Here is a 23,298-nt window from a genome sequence, read left to right as displayed (position 1 = left end):
TCACTCCTGCTGAATAGCTCTGCTGATTGCAGGGGGAGGAACTTGCACTCCTGGCAGACAATGAGCAATTAGTAGATTGCTGTTCTTAACCACTGCTGGTGGTTGGAAGCGTCAGCTTTCGAGCGTCAGGCAAACGAAGGCTAGGGCGAACAAAGGCAACAGGGCGACTTTTTCAAGCCCGACTTCGTCAAGCTTGACCCCTCGAGCTTGTACTTGGGGAGTTTCTATTTCTCTACCATGTGTTTGCACCCTATTTCTATTCGCTCCTCTGCTCGGATGGTCACGTAGACATTGGGTCACTCCCAGGTGCCGTGAACCCGCTAACCTCATCTATCCTACTCTCTCGGCTCATGGAGAGTAGTTGGTGGCGGGGGGACTATGGAATTGCCAGTCGGCAGTGCCGAAAGCTGAGTTCATCTCGGGCTATGCTTCCTTGCTCTCCCTTAACTTTCTTGCTCTAACTGAGACCTGGATCACACCAGAAAACACTACCACACCTGCAGCACTGTCGGATGTGTACTCTTTTTCTCACACTCCCAGAGATGGAAATACTCTCCTGTCTCGGTTCCACAGTTCTCCCCGTCCTCGTTCGAATTTCATGCTGTTACTGTCACTTATCCAGTCAAGCTCAACATTGCTGTTGTTTATCGCCCACCAGGGCCTCTTGGTGAGTTCTTGGAGGAGCTTGACACATTAGTCTCGCACTTCCATGACGATGGCTCCGCACTCATCTTGCTCGGCGACTTCAACATCCAGACTGTTAAGCTAGAACCTCTTCTTTCCTTCCTCTCCTCCTTTGACTTTTACCACTCCCCTTCTCCTCCTACCCACAAGGCCGGCAACCAGCTGGATCTTATCTTCACTAGACACTGTTCTACTGCCAACCTGTCTGTCACTCCTCTCCAGCTGTCTGACCACTACTTCATGGCCTACTCCCTCTCCCTCTCCTCTCCCTCTTTACGTCCACCACCTACCCACATGGTCTCTACCCGTAGTCATCTTCGATCCCTCTCCCCGGCTGATCTTTCCTCTTCTGTTACCTCTGCTCTCCCTGACCCTGCATCCTTCTCTCTCCTATCCCCTGATACTGCTACTAATCTCCTCCTTAGCACCCTTTCCTCTTCATTGGACAACCTCTGTCCCTTCACCTCCAGGCCTGCACGGCCAACTCCACCTGCTCCGTGGCTGTCGGACTCAGTGCGTACTGATAGACGGAGTCTAAGAGAGGCTGAGCGTAAATGGAGAAAAGGCAAACTGCCGGAGGACCTTCTCAACTTCCAATCTCTTCTTTCCACTTTCTCTTCCTCTCTATTTACTGCCAAAGCTGCTTTCTTCCGCTCTAAAATCCTAACCTCTGCTTCCAATCCTAAAAAACTCTTCGAAACGTTCTCTTCACTCCTCCAACCCCCACCCCCTCCTCCTACTTCCTCCCTCCGCCCTGATGATTTCGCCAACTTCTTTGATAAGAAGGTAAACGATATCAGATCCTCCTTCTCTCCACTCCCCTGTCCACCCTCTCCCTCTCTACCCTGTCCAGCTCTTCCCCCAACGGTCTCCCCCCACTCTCCATGCCCCAGCTTAGCCTATCTTGCGCCCCTCTCTCCTAACGAGGTCCTCAAACTTGTTACATCAAACCGCCCCACCACGTGCTCTCTTGATCCGATCCCTTCCCCTCTTCTTCAGTCTATTGCGACTGAACTCCTTCCTTTCCTCACCCACCTCATCAACACATCTCTCGATTCAGGATGCTTTCCCACGGCTTTCAAGACTGCCAGAGTCACTCCCCTTCTGAAGAAACCATCACTTGACCCGTCTGACGTCAAGAACTTCAGACCGGTTTCTCTTCTACCCTTTCTATCCAAAACACTTGAGCGTGCTGTCTTCAACCAACTGTCTTCCTATCTCCATCAGAACAGCCTCTTGGACCCCCACCAGTCCGGGTTCAAAGTGGGTCACTTGACTGAGACAGCCCTCCTTGCTGTGACGGAGTCCCTTCACACCGCAAGAGCTAACTCTCTCTCCTCTGTCCTGATTCTCCTGGACCTATCTGCAGCATTTGACACTGTGAACCACCAGATCGTTCTCTCCACCCTCAAGGGGATGGGCGTCTCAGGCTCTGCACTCTCCCTGTTTGCATCCTACCTGACAGGTCGATCCTACCAGGTGACATGGAGGGGGACCGTGTCGGAACCACGCTTGCTGACTGCGGGGGTTCTGCAAGGTTCAGTCCTGGGCCCCCTTCTCTTCTCGCCCTACACAACATCTCTGGGTTCTGTTATTCGCTCACATGACTTTTTTTACCATTGTTATGCCGATGACACCCAACTGGTCTTGTCATTTCCTCCTGGTGATACTCAAGTGGAGGTACGCATAGCTGCGTGCTTGGCTGACATCTCGAAGTGGATGACGACACACCACCTCAAGCTCAACCTCGACAAAACCGAGCTACTGTTCCTCCCGGGAAAGGGTTGCCCGCACCGAGACCTGTCCATCACCATGGAAGATACCGTGGTGAGGCCAACTCGGACTGCGAGGAACCTGGGTGTGACCCTGGATGACCAACTGTCGTTCTCAGCAAATATCGCATCGGTTACAAGCTCCTGTAGATTCCTGCTCTACAACATCAGGAGCATTCGCCCCTTCCTCACTGAGGAGACGGCGCAGGTGCTCATCCAGGCTCTTGTCATCTCCCGCCTGGACTACTGCAAGTCTCTACTTGCTGGAGCCATGGCGTCGACCATCAGACCGCTGGAGCTTATCCAGAAAGCTGCAGCTCGTCTGGTGTTCGAGCGCCCCAAGTTCTCCCACACAACTTCCCTTCTCCGTTCTCTACACTGGCTACCTGTAAGAGCTTGCATCCAGTTTAAGACGCTGGTGCTAGCCTACAGGGCAGTGAAAGGTACAGCTCCTTCCTATCTCCAGGCCATGGTCAAGCCCTACACCCCCGCCCGACCACTTCGCTCTGCTGCATCAGGGCGACTGGTTCCCCCGTCGCTCAGAGGTCCCTGCGACCGATCTACCCGGTCACGGCTGTTTTCTGTCCTGGCCCCACAGTGGTGGAATGAACTTCCCACTGACGCCAGGACAGCGGAGTCGCTGCCCATCTTTCGGCGCAGGCTGAAAACTCACCTCTTCAAGAAGTACTACCCTGAGCCTTCCACTTAGCACTTATTTTATTCGTATTAGCTTATTGCACTTATTGTAATCGTATTAGTTCGTTGAACTTATTGTATTGCGGGTTTGCTCGTTGCACTTATTGTATGTTTGTTTCTGCACTGTACGTTTGCCCTGGTTTATGCTCTTAGATACTTGTTTAGCAAAGGATATGCACTTATGACTTCTGGTGACTAGTAGTTCTCTTGAATACCGATGTTGAACACACTTCTTGTAAGTCGCTTTGGATAAAAGCGTCTGCTAAATGACTGTAATGTAATGTAATGTAATTTCAAACAGTAGGAAATAGTGTGTGGACAGTTTTTACTGTGTTAGGTTTAGCACAACAATGGAGCTCTGTGGCACAGAAGGAGGATCTATCAGGCCTTGATACACACTCTACTTGTTAGTATATACATTCACTGTTGATTTGAGTTTGCACACTTTTAAACCGCAAGCTCCTCAGGCTTTCCTCAAGCCCAATCTCTGCTTTCTCAAGTGGTACTTCCCATGACGATTGAACAAACCTTCATGTGTAACATTAGTGGTTCTCCTTTAAAGCAAAGTAAAAGGGCGAGGAGAAGACAACAGATGCAAAGTTACAAGAACATTCTGATCATATACCACTGAAAAGTATTGTATAAAACATTGTAGAGGAAATATTATTTTAACTTATTGAAGGTTCTTGAACCGCACAGATCTTGAAGGGAGATTTAAGTTATTAAAACACTTAATTGATTTGAGGGAAAGATTGTGTAAACATGTCCTGTCTCTTAAAAGTTCTTTATATGACAATTAGAGAATACATTTATCAACAAATAACTATATTGTCTAATCAAAGATATAGAGCAGTAACGTCTACCTGAGCAGAGATGAGGACTCTCGCCCAGTGTGTGTTGTTATCAGAGCTTTTCTGTGATTGGTTGACATAGCTTGGCTGCCCACGCTTACCTTTTAGTGCACATTAGTGCATGTGAGCATGCCCCACTGGCTAGCCTATGGCCACCCCTCATACGGCGGTTACAGCGGTTACGACACCGTGGAAGCGTAGCGCCACCCTCCGGTCAACACTGCTCTCTGTCAGCACTGTTAGCAATGTTGGCACCATTAGCTAGCTTCAGTACCGGCTCAGCCGTCACTATGTTCAGGACCGTGATGCAATAGATATGCTCTGAATTTCAAATTGAGCACTTTTAACGAAGTGCTTTGAGTTGCTTAAACATAACCATGAGAATGTTTATCATACTTTAGTTGCTACAAGCAGATATTGTGGGGGGAATGCTGAAATACACACAGTATGAACATTTTGCAACTTTGTTAGTTTTGTTTGTATGAGTGATGAGTGAGAACAGAGAGGGTGATTTGTTATGGTGGACAGAACAGGAGAGAGGGAGCTGGATATATGTGTGCAGTGGCTGTGGAAAAGCAGCTCAGTGGGGCGCTAACATGTCCAACTATGCCAAGTCATTACACCCCCTCCCTTTTTTCCACCACGACTGGAAGAGTGTGTGTGTGTGTGTGTGTAATCTACTAAAGGGCTACTAAAGAATTGCATAAGACATGTTTCCTTACTTCCTCTCCATGTAGATAGTTTTGTTTAAGAGATACAATGAGAGAATACAATGGAGGCAGATGGGATTTCATGTGTGGCGCTCACTATAAATAATTCAGAAATGATAATTCAGAAATGATATATCTGGACTCTTGGCCATTTGAACCAAAGCTACCTGCAGAGAGAGATACAACAAGATGGGTGGAACCATCACAGCTGCATAATTTCATTGTTGGCCACAAACTTTCTTTCCTCAAATGTCCAGGTGGTCCAAACACTTTTACAGAGTATGTTCATCTCTATCTTACTGTGACTTGCTTCTGTCTGTACGGGACGCTCCGGACTTTCAACTAACTCTGATGTAAACCCATCAGATGGTGAGAGCAACTGATGTGGTTCAAATAACAAGAAGGTTTGAGTTTGGCAGGTGGGATGGGGACGGATGGGTCAAACCCCCAGGACACCACTATAAGAGTCCCGTGTGAAACCAAGTTGAGTGATTTGTTAAATAACTTCCGGACTTTACTAACATCAGTAACGTGACAAGCATAGTTATTTCATGATCTTTTTACGAAAGCCTTGCCAAGTAGTTTTGTTTCCGAAGTAAAACCTAAAAAATAAGTCAACCTTTGTTGGAAGTTTATTTTGAAAAGAGACTAAGTTACGAGTTGAAACTGCACATTTCCTGTAAACACAGAAGTTTATTTTGAAAATAAACTGTCATGTAACCAGCAGACACTGACACGCCGTCCCTGACTGTTCAGAACTGACACTACAGGTGTACCTAGAGCCAACAGCTTGAAGCGTAGGCCACTCACCAAGCAGCCATATTTGACAAGTTGACGCTCTTGTACTGGTGAACTCACACTGATGAAGCTTCATATTTAGCTTTCACTAAACGTGCATGTTTACTGTGTAGCGGATTGCTTCTGGGCTGATATGCAACGGAGGAATGATTACAGCGACTGATAACTCTTTAAACTCACATATGACCCGTGAGTATTGTTTTAAGAGAGTCTGAACCAATTCTTTAAATCTTATAAATCAAATCAACAGTTTTCATGCACCTTCATGTTTTGCATCAAATGTGGTTTAGAAAGTCTTGAGCCACTGTAATCTGTATGGCTGCCTTTAAAGAGCATCACTAATGAGAAGTAGCAGTTTTACAAAATATGAAATGCAACAACACAAAAACTAAAAGAGATTATTTGCTATTCTTGGGGAAATATCCCTCCTCTGTAACTCTTCCTGAGTTTTTAAAATTTTTTTGAGGGGCTGAATTTTTAAATAAACTTGACTTCACTTGACTATAAATCTACATATTGACTACATATCTGAAATGGCAAAAATATGAAAAACCACACAAACTTGTGTTGTTCAAGGTAATTAAACCCAATTTAAAAGAATGTCAATCTATGTTATCATTAATGCAAAGTATTTTTAACGCTCACACAACCAACCAACTTCATCACCTGATGTGAATAAACAGGGCTATCGCTTCTTCTCATGGCCTTAGTCCTTTGTAGAACTGGTCCTTTACACTTTATGGTGGGTGCACGTCTGGCCCAAGGACACATCGACATGGACTAGAGCAGTGGTTCTCAAATGGGGGTACGTGTACCCCTGGGGGTACGTGAAGGCACTCCAGAGGGGACATGAGATTTTTTTTAAATAGATTTAAAATTAGCATCTATTCAAAAATCCTTGAAAAATAGTTATTTAATACATATTCAATAAAATATAAGTGTAAGTTCATAAACTGAATTTTATATTCAGTAGGCTATTCAATTTCATTTCCTAAACCAGGGGTTTAGGAAACCCCTGGCATGCGGCTCTTCGGCCCCTCTGTTGCGGCTCCCCTGAGTCCTCTGTCCACACGGCGTTTAAGCATCGTTTTCGAGATGATCTCCATCCAGACTTAAATGCCTGAAAACGAAAATCACGTGACTATTAACGTACACTGGGCATGCAGTGGGTGCTGGTGTTACGTCCTACTGGTTTTCAAACCTACTGGGTTCCTTCCGTGCGTGTGTTGTGTTTGTGTAACAGCAGCAGCTGTTTTCTGTCTCTGTTGCCAGATTCGTCACACATTCACAAACATATTGCTGGAGATCTATAAACCACATCTCATATATATTGCGGGGATTACAATTGTATAAGTATAGCACTACATCACATCCGATCCGAAACTTGCATCTTATGTCGATCCCTAGCGGCTTTCCCTTCAAGTCGCTCATCATGATCTGCAGAGCCCCGCCCTCAGTAAACTATCAATGGATAAATCCCAAAACAGAAAAGTCAGGGAGGGAAATAGAGAGTTTCATTCTGCGTGGACGTATTCATTTGTATTTACTGCCAACAATGCTGGCTTACCTGTATGCTTGATATGTGGCGAGAAATTAGCAAACAACAAAAAATGTAATGTTGAAAGATGCTTCCAGAACAAACACACAGCATTTACTGGAAAGTATCACGCTGGAGATGAGTGAAAAAGAGCGATTCCTCAACTGCTGCAGCAAACTCTCCTAAGAGTTTGATATTGTTATAACACGTAAAATAGCAATAAAATGTCAACAAGTGTCTTTATTCTTGTTCTATAATCTCATAAAAACAACAAACTATAGTTTTTGTATATACTATATATAAAACTTTATAAACTGTGACATCAAATAGTTATTTAATAAATATTCAATAAAATATAAGTGTAAGTTCATAAACTGAATTTTATATTCAGTAGGCTATTCAATTTAATTTCCTAAACTAGGGGTCGGCAACCCGCGGCTCCGGTAATATAGCCGCGGTTCCAGACTAAATTTATTTGGTGGAAAATGGATCAAAATGTCTCTTTGGATAGAAAAGGTTGCCGACCCCTGAACTAAACAATGCAATCTTCAGTGTTGACAGTTCAATAAATCAGACACTGATGATCTTTTTTTCAACCAAAAATGCTTTGCGCTGGTTAGGGGGTACTTGGCTGAAAAAATATTTCACAGGGGGTACATCACTGAAAAAAGGTTGAGAACCACTGGACTAGAGGACCCGGGGATCGAACCGCCGATCTTGTGATTAAAGGACGACCTGCTCTACCACACTGGCCCCAGGCGGGTTTGTTAGACCTGATTTCTGAAACAGGGTCCTGGTCCACTAATGTTCATCTTTGATGCAGTAGCAAACATGATATTTTGGACAGAGGCCTTTAGTTTCAGTGGTGTGGTGCAGCAGAATGTGCTACGCTGGCAGTAACGGGACCGAAACAGCTGGAGCTCATTCAAAGTGGTGAGCTGGGGGGGGTTGTCCCTCTACCAGCGTCGGGCTGATTCACAGGTAAACAGACTCGTACTTCCAGCAGCTGACAGAAATATGAGGAGTATATTTCAAAAATGCATATTTTTGTTTCTGAAGTAGTTTATTTAACAAATTCCATTATTGTGTGCATACAAAATAACAATAAAATAAAACAAGAATAATGGAAATATAAAATCTCTAGTTTATAGGAATTCAAAATCCTGCATAATGTATTCCTATTCATGCTGTATACGGTAGGGTTAAGTAACTGAACAGTGATAACCGATGTATCATATTTATACCTCATGACTTTATCCATTCAGCTTCAGATGTATCATACAGTAACATACATTCTTTTGTAGTTACTCAACACTTTATTTATGATATCTTACACGGACACAGTGTGTGTGTCCTGTCCAGAGTGTCTCTGACTGATGGAGTGTGACAGCGTGGAGTAGCACACACAGGTTACAGGTGACGGGAGGAGCGATGTGTCAGTGAATGTCGATAGCGTCCCACTGCAGAGCTCCATGCTGGGACCCGTGATGCAACATGTGCTATCACGTGTGTTAAGTTCATTATTCTTCCTTATCAATAAACGCTTACCGCTCTACCACGCAGTGTATTGTTTTATCACGCTTGTCGTTAATAGATAAAGTAGCCTACTAAGTGTGTATTTACTACATGGCATCACGCCCAGGCCAGGCGACCTCCAATAACACCAATCAAGATATTCCAATGAAACTTATAAAACGTTAAACAGTAAATACATTGTACTAACTGTTTAGCTAATGTTGTTAGCAAACTAATGTTAACGTTAGCACAAAAAAAAGAGCAAAATGTAATCATTTCGCCAAACGTTAACTTTAGCATGGCTAGCTAACGTTATTTACTATTCATATTATCTTAAGGTTACAAGTTACCTTGTTTAATAAGTTACAGTTCTATCAGAGTATTAAGGCTGATTGTGTGGCTTATTGTAACCAACGTATGTTATTGTATCCGATCACGATGTGTGGCGTTACTCGCTTTTCCAAACGTGGGGCCATAAAGGGTCCGCAGGAGGAGGTGGGCCCGAGCCTGGGGCTCTGCAGCGAGACCGTTCTGTAGAATGTGAGCCTCTCCATGCATGGTCTTCTGGCACCATCTATGGGGAGTCCTAACATCTAACCTACTGTACCAACAGTACCGTTGCAGGTGTTACCATACGACCTCACTTCGAGCAGCTCAGTCAACTAGTCATCTGGATCCTTCCTGCAGAGCTGGGCAACAGGATGAACTCTTCTGTTGTGTATGTGGTCAAAAAAAGGTGTTTTGTTCTGTTAGTGCAAAACACTACACAGCGACTATGGAGCAGTCGCAGCCATTTGTGGAGATGAATACAGTAGCTATTGACTCATTGTATTTTATACTTTCTGCTACTGTTAGCTCTTCAAATAAAGTGACTTGTTCACTGCAGACCTATCTAAAGAATAAGGGACTTACAGTGAATACTAGCATAGCATAGCCAGTGACTAGTGGCCACTGATGAGGGTTTCAGAGTCAACAGGCTCCACTCACAAGACATGTTTCCATGGAGACCCTCATGCTGTGGTGTTCAGGTGAACTGAAGCTGTGAGTGGAACGGTATTTTTCACCGTCGCCTCACTTGTTACAGTCACTGGATGTTTTTGTCTTCACATCGTCAAAACAAAGCAGTGAAGCATTCAAACTGTTGGTTTTGTAGCGTAGCAAAATGGCTGTCCTGCTACACCGGGAAACAAATAAAAAGGAAGTAAGGTTATCACTAAATCCAAAGCTGGTTGGACTTCTTTGTGATGTGGATCTATGTAGAGACCAGGCTGGGTCTGGCTGGGTCAGGAGCTTCTTCTGGAGGGACGGGGGAGCAGCCGTCATGGTGACAGGGTGGTTGTGGTGGGATTGCTGTCAGTTTTCAGCCAGTGACAGAGCCAGAGCCGCCTGCAGTGCTGCTTCTTCATCGATGCTGTAGTCCTGACAGAAAAAAACAGACACTAGTGACTGCAAACCGTGAAGTGCATTCCTAATCGAATACAAACATCCAGTATGTGAGGAGGCTGATCACTGGGAAATGTACAGTTGTATGTGACTACATGTACAACAGAAAGCATGTGAGCACTTTTGACTGCAGCCCAGCACATTAAAGACCTGTAAGATGGAGCTCTCTCTCTCCAACAGGTTTGTATAATGGTAGAAGAATGAAATCCTTCTCGCAGTTAAAAAAATGAATTTTCTGTATTCTGAAGTATGCAGATATATTAACTCAGACCGTGACGAGAAAGGTTCTTCTTTCAGAAGAATTGTTACTTTAATTCATCTCAGATCAAATATAGTCACATTTACAGTGAATGCAAGCAACAGGACACTGGGTGTACTATGAGCCCTAATGAGTGTACATTAATATTACTGGATGCTGTTCAAGTACGGACAGTGAAAGATCATTCATGACTCCGGATATCAGGTCCAGATATGACAGTGACGTAATTTTCGTAAGCAAGCCGTAAGAATGTAAGGGGAGGGGGTCGAGGCCACGCCCCTTCGAGGCCACGCCCCCAGCCCAAAGCAATGGGACTCTATGACAGCTATATCAAAGGAACAGCAAACTTGACACAAAGGTGCTATGGATAGCCAGGAATACACACACAATTACCTTCCTATCACACTTACCCTAACTCTAGACCTAACCATAACCCTTATACTGTGCTTGGCCACGCCCCCAGCCCAAAGCAATGGGAGTCTATGACAGCTATACCAAAGGAACGAGCTAAAGTCACCAAACTTGACACAAAGCTGCTATGGATAGCCAGGAATACACACACAAAATGTCAGAAGTCTAGCACAAACTTTCAAAATATCCTCTTTTCTAACCATAAACCTTACAATAACCCTAAACCTGACCCTGATCCTAACCCTGACCCTAACCCGAACCCAAAGATGAGAATTTTGCGCATCCTGGGACACCAAACACGGCCATGTTTGGTGACGTAATTTTTGTAAGCAAGCCGTGAGAATGTAAGGGGAGGGGGTCGAGGCCACGCCCCTTCGAGGCCACGCTCCCAGCCCAAAGCAATGGGACTCTATGACAGCTATATCAAAGGAACAAGCTAGAGCCACCAAACTTGACACAAAGGTGCTATGGATAGCCAGGAATACACACACAATTACCTTCCTATCACACTTACCCTAACCCTAGACCTAACCATAACCCTTATACTGTGCTTGGCCACGCCCCCAGCCCAAAGCAATTGGAGTCTATGACAGCTATACCAAAGGAACGAGCTAAAGTCACCAAACTTGACACAAAGCTGCTATGGATAGCCAGGAATACACACACTATTACCTTCCTATCACACTTACCCTAACCCTATACCTAACCATAACCCTTATACTGTGCTTGGCCACGCCCCCAGCCCAAAGCAATGGGAGTCTATGACAGCTATACCAAAGGAACGAGCTAAAGTCACCAAACTTGACACAAAGCTGCTATGGATAGCCAGGAATACACACACAAAATGTCAGGAGTCTAGCACAAACTTTCAAAATATCCTCTTTTCTAACCATAAACCTTACAATAACCCTAACCCTTACCCCAGTGGTCGCCAACCCGTCGATCGCGATCGACAGGTCGATCTCGGAGACTTTCCCTGTCGTTCTCCAAAATAAAATAAAAATAAATAAAAAAAAAAAAGAAGACAAAAAATCCTGCGCTTTTATTTTGAAGGGGATTTTGTCTGCAGCCTGTCTGCGCATCATCTCCGCTTGTGTGCACGTCTCAGAACGCGCAACTGGTGGGCCCCACCGAGGCGGGTCTATGAAGCAGTTTAGCCAATTGCTGATTAAAGATATAAATGAATGACATACAATTTAGCCAATCAGCGTCTTCAAATAGATTCAGAGTGGGGCCAAAACGAAGCTGCCCGTTCTCGTCAGGAGAAGTCTCTACAGGCGAGCATGAGCGCCAGCGCAAGCACTGCTCCTCCAAGACCCGTTTGAGAGGAGAAGTTTGGCGGAGATTCTGCAGTTATAGAGCTGATCCCAGATCAGCCTGACCTCACAATCAGACAGCAGACTAGCGGGAAAGGGAAGCAGAACATGAAGCTTCTCTACTAGCTGTACCAGACAGGTTTGGCTAGCTGGATGCAGTCATGCTAATAACTTATTTAGCTTTTTAAAACAACGGGGACAGATCCAGCACGGACAGTTAGGGAGTGAGGGATGAGGAGGTAAGGAAACATGAGCACACCAGGGTAGGGAGTGAAGGATAAGGAGGTAAGGAGACAGACACCTCACAGACTGCCTCAGACTGGCTGTCTGTGCTTATGAGCCGAACTACAAGGCACTCACAGACAGTGTTCAGTCACAACATCACACTGACTTGAGTCACATGACTTCTGATGGCATTGTGATGGGACATAGAGCTGAACTGCACTTACATTAGTTGCACTGACTGAGAATTGTGTCAGTGTTGTGTTGTAACGTCAGTTGATAAATACAACAGTTAATATTGGTAGTTCATCAATATTATTCAACTGTTGCTCAGAGGATCTTTGTGTCTGGTTGGACCATTCTACAGCGTTTTGTTCTCCATCGACTAAACTAAATAACAGCTAATAGTGAAAAAGACTTTCTACAGATAAAAGCATCATTCAGACATAGCGAATCGTCCTCTCACACATCTGACCGGACACAGTCAAGCTCTGTGGTGGGACAGTCTGAACTTTAAGATGATAGTGTATTTACAGTATTTATATACAGTGTATATTGCAGCTTCTCAGCTAAATGGGAACAGGTTCAAAATAGCCGTGACAGCCACTGTAATGTTAGACGTGAAGCTGTCCTTTGGTCAGTTAGGTAGTTGCTCACTGTTTTATGATCCGCGGTAGTTTGGGCGGTCCGAGGGTTGTTTGAGTGGTGTATTGCACGTTGCTGGGTTAGGTTATAAAGAGCTCTGCCTGTATCATAATCATGAAAGAAATCAAAACCCCAAACAAACAGCTGTTACTGAAACATCAGCACTGGACTTACAACAAAGGTGTCGTAGGAGAACTTGTGTCTGTGGAGGAGATGCTGGAGGAAGTTGGAGCTCTTATAGCTGGGGTCTCCCCACGGCATGGCGGAACACACCGGACACACCTGGAGACACAAACACTCGGCTCAGTTTCAGTGGAGTCACTGCCACAACTCATAAGACATACACGAGCATGTGGATTATTTTGACTAGTGTTGAAAGATAAAAACCACCATCTCAGCTGTGTAAACCATGTGAGCCTCAGTAGGTCCGGCCCCTCAGGATCCACACAAACTACCACACAAGCAGAATCTACAGTATGCCACACCGCCACCGTCTCGTTGTACACAGTCGCTGGCTTGAGGGAAGTGAACTCAGTGAAATGAGTAAGACCATCGAGGTAGATATCCGTCAACACACAAAACACTCCCAAGAGATTAAGGTCAGGAGCTGCTTTGTGCTTTGGGGCAGACAGACGGGTCCTATCAAATGTTTTCTGAATTCTGTGTTTGATGATTTAACCAGATTTAGTCATCAGAAAAAGAATGTCTAATCATGTGGTGGATGAATGAAATGTAAACATTGCACTACTTTTCCTCAAAGAAAGTGCCTCTACACTCTTAATACACAGAAGGTACACACTTATAAAATAGTAGTGGTTTGGATATTGCTCTGCTCTAAATGTATTCTTTTTTGCATTCACATTTTGGCAAATTTCTTCATTTTTAAAGTTGTTTCAAATTTTATTATGAAATTCCACAATTCCATCCCTGTTTTCTGCATCGTGGAAATCATGGGGCCCTAAACAAAGGTCCATGGCCAGACTAGAACCGGTGGTCAGCACATTTAAACCCACACCACCAGGGTAGCCCTGTTTCCTTAGATAAGTGTTTGTGTGAGTTAGTCTCTTACCACTTTATTAGGGTCATTACTGTGATTGTCCATACAGTGCTTCACCAGCTCCTGCTGGTCCAGGTTTCTGGCCCCACAGAACGGACACACAAATGTTGACCGGTTTGGAATATTGCTGCTTACCGATGGAGAGACACGTAAAAACAGAAGACCTGGATCAAGCTACTTCAATCTGTTCTATGTACACCGTGTGTACATGTACAACATCTCACATGTTTTATGAGTTCTAGGTAGTAGGTGAGTCAGAGTATATGGAGATGGATCGCATACAGTCTGTTCTAGCTCTAGACAGCACATGTTATGGAGTTCTAGTGAGACAGGTCCCGGGTTCTCCAGAGGAATGAGTATCTTCTCCTGCACTGGGCTTTAGTTGACATACAGTAACATATGCTGACATAATGCAGCTCATATAGAGGAAGTTAGCAGAACACTGGTTCATGTTTATGATACTTCTTCACAAATGAACACTTTTATGATTTTTGAAGTGTAAATATAATCGGCAGAAGTAAAAAGCTAACGTGTGGAGTAAGGTAGATACGACAGGGCACAGTGCTCGCTCTAGTCACTAGTTATGAAGCACACACCCACACACACACACACACACGCACACACCATTGTATGGTTGAATAGAGACTTGACATTGAACAATGTCTACATAAAATCCTCATTACATATCTGCTTATGCCCAAATGTTTCCTTTAATAGTTTGTTCATACTTTAGTTATAGTTTATGTATAATAAGCACACCACTTTGTTATAGATTGTTTACTATTTTACAACATGATTTCTTTAGGGAAAGCAGCATTTTTAATTCATGCAAGTTATTCTTTAGGGAGCAGCTGTATTTCTAAGTCGTCAATCTGAATCACTCACAAGTCCCCTTTGCTCTATAAGCAGCCATTTCACTGTGGCCTGAAATCTTTATGAAAAAGAACTGCTTATCAAAATGCTCACGTGAACATTGTTTTTGAATGGAAACTGCATTTTGGGATTGAGTCCGCTCAGCGTGGTGTGTGTACCTTGGTATAGGTTGGGAGGTGGGCACCACAGGGACGAACTCAGGACAGTTAGCTATCTGCTCCTGTACTCTAGAACAGGAAGCAGTGTGGGACCTCATCTTCACCAGAGCCACCTGAGAACACACACACACACACACACACACACACACACACACACACACACACACACACGAGGATTGTAGGTCATTAACAATACTACAAAGACAACATTGTTCATTTTGTCAGCACAGCCTCATTAGCGTTACTTGCTGCCATCTTCACACTGACCAGCTGTTCTGTCCAACACACTTAACATTAACATAAAGACTATAAATAGCAACCGATGCCACAATATTATGATTTAATTATGTACCAGATAACACACATACAGCCATGATGGAGAGTTGCTCCTATGAGTTGCTAACAGGAATGCCCAGTATACCTTCTTGTTACAGCCCCTGCAGGGTGCTTTGTATGAGGCCAGCCGCTTCTCCATGCTGGAGGAGCGCTCCACTTTCTTGGGGTCAAAGGGCACGCGACAGAGAGGGCAGAGGGGCGAGGTCACCTGGAGACATGGCTGCAGACACTCCCCACAGAACCTGGAGGAGCAGACGACAGACAGCCGGGAGAAACGGTTCAAGTCGTTGCTCAAGAGAACCACGGCAACGATAATGAGGGAGAGGGAGTCCCAGGTGTCCCGCTGGTCCAGGCTTTAGGCCACCTCTGCCCCCCCCCGTTACACTGATGACATGTTCAACAACGATATGAGCCCACTGCAATGCTCAGAGAAGGTGGAATATTTGAAGACTCCATCTGCGTTGGTCTTTGCTCACTCAGCCGTTAGCCAAAGGCAGAGAGCTAGTTTAGCACAGTGAGCTAATCAATACGAGTAATGTGAACGTTAACACAGCTGGGCTCACTTTGGAATGTTTTCGATGAAGCGGCTGTGGACCAAAGCAGCAGAGACGTATGCTGCCTCCTCTGAAAAGGCCGACCTAAATAAATGAGTGTCTGTTCACGTGTTTGCTGTATTTAGAATACTTTCACCACTTTACCTTCAGACATCGCTGTCTCTCTGTTCACTGGTGTTCTGACGCGATGACCCTCACACTACACTACACTAACATGTACATAATGGACCTGTTCTTTAATAATAACCATTCTATAACAATTCATCCATCACTTTATTGAACGTTTCAAGTCAAACATTCCATCACAGATACCAGTCTTCTGTTTGCGTCTCCATTCTGACCAACAATAATAAAATGCAGACAATCATATTACAAAGAAAGAAAAAAGACAATCACATTTGAGGAGCTGTTTGTTTTTGTTAATAAGTTGACTTTCTTGCCGTTGATTTATAATTTATTGCATTTTAACACAGCTGTAAAATTACAATTCTACCAGATTCCAGATTCTTTCTTCAATAACATCAGAGACGCTGGACTACAGCCCTTCTTTCGTTTAAGAGCACATAAAGGAACATCAACAAAACAATCAACAATAATATATATTAATACAATACTAATTTGTTTGGTAGTGAAACACAGCAGCTGTCTCACTGTGCGTGTGTTGCTATGGAGAGGAAGAGAAGGAAGCATCCATCCCGTAATAATAGAAGTGAGGTCTGCTCTTCTCTTTCTTCTTTTCAGCTCCAGACTGACAAATTAGAAATACTCCTCACTCGTTCTTCTAGAGCCAATGAGGTCATGATCCCATCAGTCACATGATCAGCTCGGTCATGTTCAGCTCACAGCCACCAGTCCTTCAGGTAACAATGAGCGCACATTAGGAAACAATTACAGGAGCTTTCAAATCACAGGTTTGTTATCAAGACTCTGATTTTATTACACTTGGGTCTGCCAACAATCTGTGGAACGACTGACGGCTTTTCTTCATTTTATTTAGGTCATTTTGAGCAGAATTGTGGTCTTGATTTCTCCTTGTGCACCTTAGTCCCCCGGGAGACCTGTGGAGGGCTACAGACCACCGACTGTTTATAGGAAGTGGACGTCGTCATGGTGACGTCACCCATTGGTTTGTAGACTGATGTTTTGAAGCCTCGAGTTCGGTGATTTTGGCGTCAACATCTTGGCTTTTCTTTCAACCAAGTGACCATTATTGGACTGAGGAGTGACGCAGAGACGCCGTATACGTCTCTGGTAGAGACCTGTCAATCACAGTAGCCCCGCCCTAAAGCATATCCTGCTTTATGGTCTGTTTGACTCTAAATGGACCATCATTTACTAAATGAACATCATGCTGTATTGAAGAAGTCTTGAAACTAGAGATTGAGACCATAAACTCATGTTTACTGAGGTAATAAATCAAGAGAGAAGTAGAGTCATTTTCTCATAGACTTCTATACAACCAGAGGAGTCGCCCCCTGGTGGACACTAGAGAGAATGCAGCTTTAACACATGAAGCATCGGCTTCGCTCAGCAGAACCGGAGGCTGCTTCCTGCTGCTGACAGACGGGTGCTACCTCCATGTCACATGATGTCACCCATCAGTGAGGAGCCTGAGGTAAGAACCACGAGGAGTCAAGCTCAGGTCTCTGCAGAGGTGGGTGGGTTTAAGGTCCAGTGTGTAGGAAATGGCAGCATCTATAGATGGGAGGGTTCAGAGGTTCTCCAGTGTGCTAATATCAGAGAACTACAGTGGCCGACATGGGGACCGGCTCCCTGATGTAGATATAAACGGCTTATTCTAAGGCAACAAACACAACGATTCTTATTTTCAGGTGATTATACAATAAAGAAAACACACTTCTTAATATCATATTCACTTCCTGCCAACAGATCCCTAAATGCTACACACTGGACATTTAACTTAACTTGTGCACCCTGCCAGCATACGCAAACAACCCTCTCATACCCAGGACACCACATCATGTTTTGAGAACTGAATATTTTGAGTTGTTTGTAATAAATGAATAATGAATCATAGTACTGGTATTTATAGGTGTAGCTGTATTTGAGGTTGATTTGTATTGTATAACTTGGTAATAAATGCTGCTCACTATCTGTAGTCGGTCATGACAGAACAACTCCTGCTGCTGGACACAGAAGTATGGGCTTAGTTTTTCTTAATACATGTGAAGATCAAGACTCACATTTGTGCATCAATAATTACAGTCAAATCGTTGAGCTGTGTTCCTCCAGTGAAGGACGTGTATGACACAACCATCGCTGTCACTTCTGCTGAATGCTCCAGTATAGAATGAATGAGCTGCTGTTACCAACACAAACACATGATATTAAAGCGGGGCCGTAACGTTGCTGTACACGTGCACACACAACAACACGCATCCAAACAAGAGAGGCTACTTTACGTGTGCGCGCAGCTGTTGATGCTGACGGGTCTGTGGAACACCTCCAGGCAGATGGGACAGGACAGCTGGCTCTCGATGCCCTCGGCCGGACCGCTGCTGGGCTGCTGGCGGAGCTGGGTGCTCGTCGAGACAAAGCTCCGGAACATCGCCATCATGGAGCGGAGAGGACACCGCTACTGTCGACGACAGCTCCTGACTATCCAACCTGCAGTGAGCTGGTGCATCAGCCGTGCAGCACACTGTATGTATGCCGCACAAACACGGCGGCTGTCCTCTCTACTAATCATGAAACATATGGTGAATAAACCAAAGGGGTACTGTCCCGGGCAGGAGGAGACACGCAGCAGAGGTAAACATCAGGAGCAGGGGGTTCGCGCTGTGCCGCGAGGATGACCTGGATAGAAAACGTCGATCTACACACTGACGGAGGACGTGTGCTGCTGGGTGCACTTGGTTGTCAGATCAGCGCTTTCGGAAGAAACGCCAGTGAACGCTCGCGAGCAGCACGAGAGGCTACATCAAAGACCCTCCGCGCGCTCTGCTTTGTAGATGGTTAAAGTCCTGACTGTCCTCTCCTCGCGTCGCTATGGAAGCCCATTTCTGACAGCAAAAAAGAAACAAAAGTCAAAATTATAATTTTAATACCAAAAATTATTGTTTCTACTTTTTTTCTGCCAGCAATTTTTTTGTTGTTGAATTTTTCGGACGAAATGATGAGATACTTTAACACAGCAGTCGTAGAAGCAGCTCTTTATAGGTTACTGTGGTGAAGCCTGACCGGAGTGGCTTCTGAAGTGGTAGGAGGCAGACACGAGAGACTTTGTTCCAATAACAAAAGGTGTTTTATTTACAAAAAGTGCACTGCTACACGTGTAACCAAACATATATCAAACAAAACAAACTGTTAACTTGGCGGAACTGAATAAACTCATCATAAACTAACATAATCACGTGCACACAGCTACACACTGATCTTCTCTTCCCCCGTTCAGTCACAGTCATCTCCTTTATATAGAGCCTCCTATCAGCAGGATCTAATTCAGTGCAGGTGACACCAATTACCTACACATACTCTACTCCCCCCCCCCCCCCCCCCATACTTGGTCTGACCCAATGACATCACGGATGACATCATCCAGTGTATAAATAGAGGCAATGGTTGGGTGCCTTCCCCTTTAGCCTCTGAAACACCTGGTGGGTATGATAAACAAACAATTGTCAAGCATGGTTAGATTTATAGATGAATGCAATATGGGGACAAATGGTGTGTTCTCACCCACTTTGTCACCCCCCCCCCCCCCCCCTTACAATGTTACTCCTCAGAGTCACGGGACAGGAAGTCAGCGATGACATTCTTGTGTCCTGGTCTATACTGAATCTGAAAACAATAAGGCTGGAGAGACAAGTACCATCTGGTAATTCTAGCATTAGTGTCTTTCATTCTGTGGATCCACTGCAATGCACGATGGTCCGACTCAAGCACAAACTCTTTGCCAATCAGGTAGTATTTCAAGGTGTCCAATGCCCATTTAATAGCTAGAGCTTCCTTTTCCACTGTTGAATACCTCATTTCCCTTGGGAAGAGTTTCCGGCTGATGTACTGCACAGGCAACTGGTTTCCATCCTGCCCTTGCAATAACACTGCTCCGAGACCTACTCCAGAAGCATCTGTCTGGACAGTAAAGGGAAGAGTGAAATCTGGACACTGCAAAACCGGTTCTTGACACACACAGTTTTTCAAGTCCTTGAAAGCATCCTCACTTTCTTGAGTCCATTTAACCTTCATTGGGCTGGATTTGCGAGTCATGTCAGTTAGTACTGCAGATCTTGATGAAAAGTTCAGAATAAGTCTGCGATACCAACCTACTAACCCCAAGAATGATCGTAGCCTCCTCTTGGTGTTAGGTGCCCCCTTGTGAAGCTGCAATCGCCTCAACCTTTCCTACCTGACGACGGATGCCTCCACCTCCAATCACATAACCAAGGTACTGGACCTCTGGCTTAGCAATGTGACACTTCTTAGCATTGATGACCAGACCAGACTGTGGATGCGGTGAAAGACATCAGCAAGATGTTGAACATGCTCCTCCCAGGTCCGGCTGAAGATAACTATGTCATCAATGTACGCTGCTGCGTAGTCGTCCGCTCCTCTCAAAACTTCATCAACCAATCTTTGAAATGTTGCTGGTGCGCCGTGTAAACCAAAGGGCATCATTCTGAATCTGAACAGGCCACTTGGAATCCTGAATGTTGTTAAGTCCTTGAAGATTCCGTTAAGGGCACTTGCCAGTACCCTTTACACAGGTCAAGGGTTGTTAGGAAGTTGGCATTTCCCAAGCGCTCAATCAGTTCATCAACCCTTGGCATTGGATAGGAATCAAAGGCAGACACAGCATTTAACTTTGAAAAGTTAACACAGAATCTCAGCTTAGGGTCATTTTTCTTTGGAACCAACACCACAGGGCTACACCACTCACTACACGAAGGCTCGATGATTCCTGTAGCCAGCATCTCCTCCACGTCTTGCTTCAGTCCTGGAACAAGTCTGGCTGGAATGCGGCAGGTGGTGTCCCTGATTGGCTGCTGTTCTGATGAATGCAGACGAATTTGATGGTCAATGAGGTTTGTACAACCTGGCTTTAGACTGAAGAGCCCTTTTGCTTGTGGGCCTGGAGTTCCCAGCGCTTTTCTGCCGTAAGATGACTCAGATCTGGAAACACTGGAGTGTCAGTTTGAAGTGTGAAAATACTGCTCCTGAAGTTCTTCCTCATCAACAACTGTGCGTGCCCACATGGTTAAAGACTGCTCTGATTGGTCTACCCACTCTTTTAGAAGGTTTACGTGAAAGACTTGATGCTTTTTCCAACGGTCTGGTAACAAGAGTTCATACGTAACAGGGCCAGCCTTTTTTGTAATCTTGTACGGCCCCTGCCACTTGGCAAGGAGCCCACTGTCAGATGTTGGCAGCAACAAAAGAACTTTCTGGCCCTCCTGGAAAACTCTCCTCTTAGAAGCTTTATCATAACTCTTCTTTTGTCGCTGCTGTGCTTGAGCCAGATTACCATTGGCAAGCTCCTGAAATTGGTCCAGTTTGTCTCTCATCTTCAGGACATATGAGAGCTCACTGCACTGCTGTCGTGGCATCGGACCCTCCCAGGCATCCTTCAAGACATCCATTGGACCCCTCACTGAATGTCCATAGAGCAGCTGGAAAGGTGAAAACCCTGTAGATGCTTGTGGGACCTCTCTGTATGCAAACAGCAAGAATGGCAGCCATCGGTCCCAGTCTGACCCTGAGTCATTCACAAACTTCTTCAGCATAGACTTGAGGGTTTTGTTAAAGCGCTCCACGAGGCCATCCGTTTGTGGATGGTAGGGGCTGGTCTTTACACCCTGAATTCCCAGCAAGCTGTACACCTCTTTTAGTAGGTGCAAGGTGAAGTTGGTGCCTTGGTCTGTGATGATCTCCTTTGGGATTCCGACTCTGGAAAACAGCTGAATGAGGCAGTTGACAATTTGGCGAGCCTTGATCTTCTTCAAGGGAAAGGCTTCAGGATATCTTGTGGCATAATCACAGACTACCAGTATGTACTTGTGGCCTGCACTACTCCTTTCTAGAGGACCTACAATGTGCATGGCAATGCGTGAAAAGGGTGCATCAATGATGGGCATGCTAATGAGGGGAGCCCTATCTCCATTCTTGCCTGGAGCAGTTAACTGACACTTTGGACAAGACTGGCAACATTTCACTGTGTCAGCGTACTGCTGGGGCCAATAGAAACGGGTAACCATCCTCGCAAATGTTTTTGCCTGTCCCAGGTGTCCTGCCCATGGGATAGAGTGGCTCAGGTTAAGGATTGTGGGCCTTAAACTCTGGGGAATGACTAACTGGTCACCAATCTGGCTACGGCGATACAACATGTCTCCCTTAACCACAAATGCTTCCTTTCCCCTATCCCTCACTTGGGCTGACTCGGGCACACATTTAGCAAACAACGTTGCAAGTGTGGGGTCCTCTCGCTGTAGCTTAGCAATGTCGCTAGGAATAGCAAAATGATCGAATTCTAAAGGCTTCGACACCTGTTCAGCAACTTTTGTTCCCCTTACTCTGTCCCGTCTCCTGTCTTTTGCTTTTCCTTTCCTTACACAATTTGGTGCGCTCAACACTAGGCACTTCCTCGTTTGCAAACGGTAACTCCTCCCACTCCGCTGTTGACCTAGCTTGTTCTTGCTTGGTTTTTGACCTAGTGACAGCTAGCAAACTTCCACTGGTGCAGCTAGCTCTAGCCTCACAAGACTGCTTGGCTATCAGTTCAGCAAGGATAGGGAGATCAGAGCCTAACACAACCTGATAGGGCAGTTGTTTAAATACTCCTACTGAAAGCAAGTAGTGTTGACCTTCAACCTGGATAGCTACCTCAGCTATGGGGTAACTTACTTTGTCACCGTGAACACAGAAAATATCAACTGTCCCTCCACAAAAAATGACATCCCTCGGGAGACTGTCCTGTCGGACTAGGGTGCGATCACTTCCTGAATCTAGGAGAGCTACACAGGGTCTGTCTTCAATTAACACAGCTATTGTAAGTTCTTCACGTTGACATTCCGAGCCACTATTCCTCTCTAACTCACTGACAAGTAACTGGGGAGCAAAACACATGTAATTGTTACTAACACGTACATTAGGACACTCTGCTTTAAAATGACCCATCTGGCCACATGAATGACATGCTAAGAGGGCTTCGCTTCTCGGCTCATATGTAGCTGCGTTTGAGGGGACGAAACTATGTCTTGTATTAGCTCTAAATTCATTACCAAACGCCTTGCTCGATGGGGTGGGTGGGCGGGACTTGGCTGGAAGGTACTCTTTTGCTGGACGGCGAGCAGCTAAATAAACTTCAGCCAGTTCTGCTGCTTCTTTGGAGGTCTTTGGGTTTCGCTCTTTAATCCAGGTACACAGGCCTGGATTCAGGATTTTGAGAAACTGCTCCATGATGACAGTGTCTCCAATTTCTTCCTTTGTCTTAGCTTCTGGAGC

At 45.1% G+C, this 23,298-nt stretch overlaps 1 protein-coding gene across 1 annotated transcript; it reads right to left on the bottom strand.

Moving 5' to 3' along the window:
• Positions 1-9,916: 9,916 nt before the first annotated feature.
• rnf166 (ring finger protein 166) lies at positions 9,917-18,415 on the bottom strand (the record flags this gene model as incomplete). Its single annotated transcript, XM_079169450.1, has 6 exons — positions 9,917-9,982; positions 13,034-13,141; positions 13,929-14,043; positions 14,948-15,060; positions 15,369-15,525; positions 18,261-18,415. 6 exons carry the CDS (start codon positions 18,413-18,415, stop codon positions 9,917-9,919), a joined length of 714 nt encoding a protein of 237 aa, XP_079025576.1.
• Positions 18,416-23,298: the final 4,883 nt, after the last annotated feature.

The sequence above is a fragment of the Pholis gunnellus genome, assembly GCF_910591455.1.
Source record: "Pholis gunnellus genome assembly, chromosome: 11".
NCBI classification, from domain to species: Eukaryota; Metazoa; Chordata; class Actinopteri; order Perciformes; family Pholidae; genus Pholis; species Pholis gunnellus.
The sequence above is the reverse complement of the archived record's forward strand: the minus strand, read 5'-3'. Positions and strand labels throughout refer to the sequence as shown.